This window comes from Cebus imitator, unplaced genomic scaffold (assembly GCF_001604975.1).
Source record: "Cebus imitator isolate Cc_AM_T3 unplaced genomic scaffold, Cebus_imitator-1.0 Scaffold0, whole genome shotgun sequence".
In the NCBI taxonomy this organism is placed as follows: Eukaryota; Metazoa; Chordata; class Mammalia; order Primates; family Cebidae; genus Cebus; species Cebus imitator.
Window position 1 is genome coordinate 9,720,278 of NW_016107315.1, and position 5,757 is coordinate 9,726,034.

At 37.1% G+C, this 5,757-nt stretch overlaps 1 protein-coding gene across 1 annotated transcript in view; it reads right to left on the reverse strand.

The window, feature by feature from the left end:
• TOPAZ1 (testis and ovary specific PAZ domain containing 1) overlaps nt 1–5,757 on the reverse strand; it is a 92,506-nt gene that overhangs the window by 40,044 nt on the left and 46,705 nt on the right. The window contains exons 11-12 of the mRNA XM_017522395.2: nt 2,947–3,119; nt 2,641–2,733 (exon numbers count right to left, since the gene is read on the reverse strand). Of these exons, the coding sequence (XP_017377884.1) occupies nt 2,641–2,733; nt 2,947–3,119 (266 nt within the window). The remainder of the gene's footprint in view (nt 1–2,640; nt 2,734–2,946; nt 3,120–5,757) is intronic.

The following is a 5,757-nucleotide window of genomic DNA, read 5'->3' on the forward strand; positions in this document are numbered from 1 at the left end:
ACCCGCCTCAGACTCCCAAAGTGCTGGGATTACAGGCTTGAGCCACCACACCCGGCCTGAAAAGAGTGGTTATTCTTACAAAAATGTGACAGAATTGAGGAGCCCTGTGTGAAATGTGTGTGAAACAACCTAGACACTGATGGAAGAAGTGAAACATGGAGACAAGTGGAATAAAACTCATTTAAAAAATTTGAGGCACAGAACAACAAAAGGATATCCTACTTTAATAATTTAAAGCAAAAAGGAAAATATTAAGTTTTTGAATTTTCTTCCTGTTGTCTAAGTTTTCTCAATCACTTTATCATTTATACCTCTTATTTGGTAGTCAGTCTATCTTCTAGTCTAGGACTGGTGTTCATACTTTATCCCTGATTGTAAACTTCCTGAGAAATACTGTTCCTGTGCCTCACACAGAGCCACGGCCAGAGAAGAATCTGTGATTCCTTGATAAATTAATAACTCAGGTTGACTAACTGCCACATGTAATACAGCACTTAATTTAAAAAAAATCAACTCAAAGGTTTTATCCATCATTCACATATGACTCTTTTCCTGTCTTCTTCATGAGCCTCAGCTCTAATGAAGAGGGCCAACAGGAGAATGTCTGGATACTTCTGGTGTGAGAATGGATGAATGAGAGGCAGGCCTTCTCTGACAGCTCTATTGCATGACATTAACCTGGAAAAGTGGGAAGGTATAAGGTTGTGAGCTAGCAGTCTTATTAGTTGTGTGAGCTCAAATGATCCTCTTGACCTTGATTCAAAGGTATTATGACTAGGTCCTTCAATGCTACCCTGGACAAAGGTTTAGAGGGTTAAGAATGACTCAACTGAGTGGTACCTGAAATTCTGTGAGCAGTATTTTTGCTGAGATTTTTCTGTGGTTCTATTCTGGTTTTCAGAAAAATTCCCCCTTTAAAAAATTACTGAAATATCAAAATATTTTTTGAATGTTTGGGAGAATGTATGCTTTATGTCTCCGGTATAGATTTGAAGGGAGTACTAGGAAATAAGAATTTGGGATAGGATAACAAAACAATACCAGGGGAAAGTGGAAAAGCTACCTGTTCCAAGGTATAATGTGAAATGTTGTAATCTGGCTGTTAGAACTTACAATTATATATTTTGAGACGAAATTTCTTTTAGTGAAAGGTAATAGTAATAAGCTGCTGAGAGATTTTCCCCCCTCTTTGAACTCCAAGGAAAATTGTCGCAAATTTAGTGGTACTAGGCCCCCTTCGAATGGGTCCTAGAAATGTTACCCTAAGCCATGTGATTAAACAACTTAAACTAAAAATAGTTTTGGTGAAAAATTCTGTACAAATGACTGTTTGAAGCCTATTCTAAAGATTAGGCTCTAATCCTTAAGCTTTATTAGCTCCTCTTGATACAAAGCATTTTCAATTTTATTTTAAAAGAGGCAAACAGCTCCTCTCCTAAACCTACCAATCCACTACCTTAACAAACAGTTTTCCAAATATTAGAAAGTAAAGGAGTAGGCATCATGACTTTTTTACTGTTATGTTCTATAACATTTGAAAGGACCATTGGTGGTCTAACTGTATTCACTGACCTTGTAGTGATTTTTGACTAAATAGATAAGGCCAACTATAAATAAATCTGCAAGAGAGCAAATCAGTTATCTGGTATCTGACATGCTTTAAAAACTCTGCCCTTTAACACTGCTTAAAAACCAGGGTAAATATAATTGTTTTGTAACAGACTAGGTAACAATCTAAGGCAGTATAAAAATAAGATGTTAATGAAATTTTCTCAGTGATATTTATGTTAAATACATGAAGTATGGTACACTGCTAGAATAATGAGGAGGAAAAGCGTTATTTCTCCATGATGATATTATGGTGTTATCACTGAACCTGAAATAGTCTTAACAGGGAAAACTGGTACTGGTTTTAAACAACTTCCAGAATGGATGGCTCCATATTAGCCATGCAAAGATGAAAATTATTGTCTTTGTTAAATATTCTCCACTAAGGGTAATTTTATTTGGACAGTCACTGGGATACATTTTGCAGAAAGCCAAGTTATTAAGTATCAAACAATTTATGGGATCCTTACTGAGATTTTCTACAACCACTATGGGTTATCAGTAACTTTTGCTTCAAAAAAATTTTTAGACAAGCAATTGCTAAGTTTTGTAATGTGAAACCTGAGGTATTTACTCAAATATATGTTCATCTGCTAGAGTTCTTCCAATGTTGCTTCTGAAAGAAAATTGGCAGTTTTCCTATCAGGCCTATTCTGAAGTAGATGACTAAGTAGTCTCAAATACTAGGAAGTATTTAACAAAAGTTGAATTTTACATTTTTGTGAGTCTTTTTTGGTTTGTTTTTTAAAATTTCTGTTGTAAATGATCTTAATTCTTTTAGAGAAAGAAAATTTTATTTAATCATCCTTATGGAGTAGAGACAAAGACAATTCATACATCAAAAAGCAATCACCTGAGTACTTGAAACTATTTAAGGGGAAGACTTAACAGCCACTGGAGTCTTTTTTCAAAAACCTATTTCAAGAGAAAAGGAATACTTCTGGAAATGGAATTCTTTGGCATCCATGGAAACAAAATTATTTTCTTGGTTATTCGCCATCAGAGAATAAGAGAGAGAAAATAAAACCATACCTTGCAAAATATATCAGTTAAAGCAGGTACAGCATTCCTTAATTTCATAGTTGCCACATGCTCAAATATGTTTAGTAATATTTTCAGAGAAGGCTAGATAAAACAAAAAAATTACACTCATTTTCAGATCTTCTTTCAGTACAACTTAAATTTCTCAAATTCATTTATGTTGAAAAACACAGGTGGTCTCTAGGAAGTATACAGAAATACAACAAATACAGAAATTCAACTGCTAAATTCAAACAATGACTATGACAGAGAAATTAATGTAAAACATTAAATAACATATATTTTCAGGCTACTTACCTGTATTTTAACCATTATGCTGAGGTTCATTATTTGAAATACTTCTTTCAATAAACCATGTTTGAGTAAAGAATTTAGAAGGTCATTTAGCACTTGTAAATCAAAGTGTATACCTGGGGGAAACTTTCTGTAGTATTCCATAAATATGTTTACTGCAAATGAAAATATATATACTAAAGTCATTTGCTGCTTTAGATAGCCATATTTCTTAAATTAGATAATTTTTCTATATTTAAAGGTAAAATAGTATGAATTCAATATAAATTCTTGAAAGGTACAGTTCTAGTATTAGAAATATTTGATGGAAATTAAAACAAAAGTCAAAATGGCAACAATATGTGAAGTCAACCAAGCATGTTTAGCATAGAGTAACTCACGTGCTACCTAAAAAGAATAGGTCCAAACTTCCATTCTCATACATCATAATGTCAATACGAACTCCTAGGGAGTCAAGCTCCGAGGCAGTCTTGAGGCGGTGGCCTTGGTACACATGTGAAGTTGTTTAGTTTGGTACTGGATGCAGACTGTTTTGACACATACCCATTCTTGTTGCTTTAAACCCACCAACATGTTGACATTGAGTATTTTTTTTAACCTCTCCCTGCCTTGTCATAGGTGGGGATGTTTTTGATTTCAGTTTGTGGTTGTGAAAATTCTACTAAAAATTACAATGCTGATTAGTTTTCTTTGAGGAAGTACTTTCTCCTTCCTTCATGCTCATCCAAATCCTTAACCTTTTTTTTTTTTTGAGATGGAGTCGCGCTCTGTTGCCCAGGCTAGAGTGCAGTGGTGCGATCTTGGCTCACTGCCACCTCCGACTCCCTGGTTCAAGTGATTCTCCTGCCTCATCCTCCTGAGTAGCTGGGATTACAGGCACGCACTACCACACCCAGCTAATTTTTGTATTTTTAGAAGAGATGGGGTTTCACCATGTTGACCAGGATGGTCTCGATCTCCTGATCTTGTGATCTGCCCACCTCAGCCTCCCACCGCGCCTGGCCTAAATCCTTAATTTTCTATGTAACATGATATTTCCAATTTTTCCCCATTACTTTTACTAAAATTATTTAAATTGGGGTTCTTTCATTGATCATTTTTTCCTCATTCCAAAATTTCCCAAATTAAAATCTGTACACCTTAACTGCCTTAGTACAAATACTTTTGGTTTTGTGTTAATTATTTCTCCTAGAAATACTCATTACTAGCTGGATTACCTAGTGTTGTTTGGGAAAACTAGTAGCTACTGACAAAGTTCAGTGGCACAAGTGAAAAATTAAAGCATCCAGATACATAAAGCAAGTTCTTAATTACCTACAGAGAGACTCAGACTCCCACACAATAACAGTGGGAGACTTTAACACCCCGCTGTCAATATTAGACAGATCAACGAGACAGAAAATTAAAAAGGATATCCAGGACTTGAACTCAGTTCTGGACCAAGCAGACCTAATAGACATCTACAGAACTCTCCACCACAAATCCACAGAATATACATTCTTCTCAGCATGACATCACACTTATTATAAAATTGACCATATAATTGGAAATGTTAAAGTTTTAATAATGTTTAAAACTTTAATAATATAGTATAACAAAATTCAAATCTTTTGTAAAGTTTTTTACATATTACAATTATTTTCCCTGGGCACATACAGATACATTCTTGCTGCTATACATTTTTTTTTTGGAGACAGAGTTTCTCTGTGTTGCCAGGCTGGAGTGCAGTAGCACGATCTCGGCTCACTGCAACCTCCGTCTCCCCGGTTCAAGTAATTCTCCTGCCTCAGCCTGCTGCGATACTTTTGGCAGTATTTATACAGTTGCCTGTACAGAAGCAGATCGAATGATAAAATAGTAAACCCAGAGTATTATTATAGCTTATTAATAAAACTGAAATTATAGACATTCAAAAAAGGTGCAGTTAAATCTATGTTAGCCAGTGTGTAGTCTACTAATTGACATGCAACCTTCCTCCTTTTTGTCATTATTTATTTATTTATTTATTTGAGACAGAGTCTTGCTTTGTCACCCAGGCCGGAGTGCAGTGGCACAATCTCAGCTCACCGCAACCTCTGCCTTTCTGGTTCAAGTGGCTCTCCTGCCTCAGTCTCCTGAGTAGCTGGGATTACAGGTGTGTGCCACTACGCCTGGCTGTTTTTCTTGTATTTTGAGTAGTGACGGGGTTTCACCATGTGGGCCAGGTTGGTCTTGAACTCCTGACCTCAGGTGATCTGCCTGCCTCAGCCTCCCAAATTGCTGAAATTATAGGCATGAGCCACCACACCGGAACTCATTATTTTAAAAATGTTAATATATTTTCTGCATTGAAAATAATAATCTTCTTGTCCAGGTGCGGGGGCTCAGGCCTGTTATCCCAGCACTTTGGGAGGTTGAGGTGGGTGGACCACCTGAGGTCAAGAGTTTGAGACCAGCCTGGCCAACATGGTGAAACCTCATCTCTACTAAAAATACAAAAAAAAATTAGCAAGACATGGTGGTGCACGCCTGTAGTCACAGCTACTTGGGGAGGTACTGAGGCAGGAGAATTGCCTGAACCCAGGAGGCAGAGGTTTCAGTAAGCCAAGATCGAGCCACTGCACTCCAGCCTGGGGGTCAGAGGGAGCCTCTGTCTCAAAACAAAACCAAAAACAAATGATCCTCTCTTGTTAAACTGTTGGGTAGAAACTGTCTGAATAAGAGCCGGGCGCGGTGGCTCAAGCCTGTAATCCCAGCACTTTGGGAGGCTGAGGCGGGTGGATCACGAGGTCAAGAGATCGAGACCATCCTGGTCAACATGGTGAAACCCCGTCT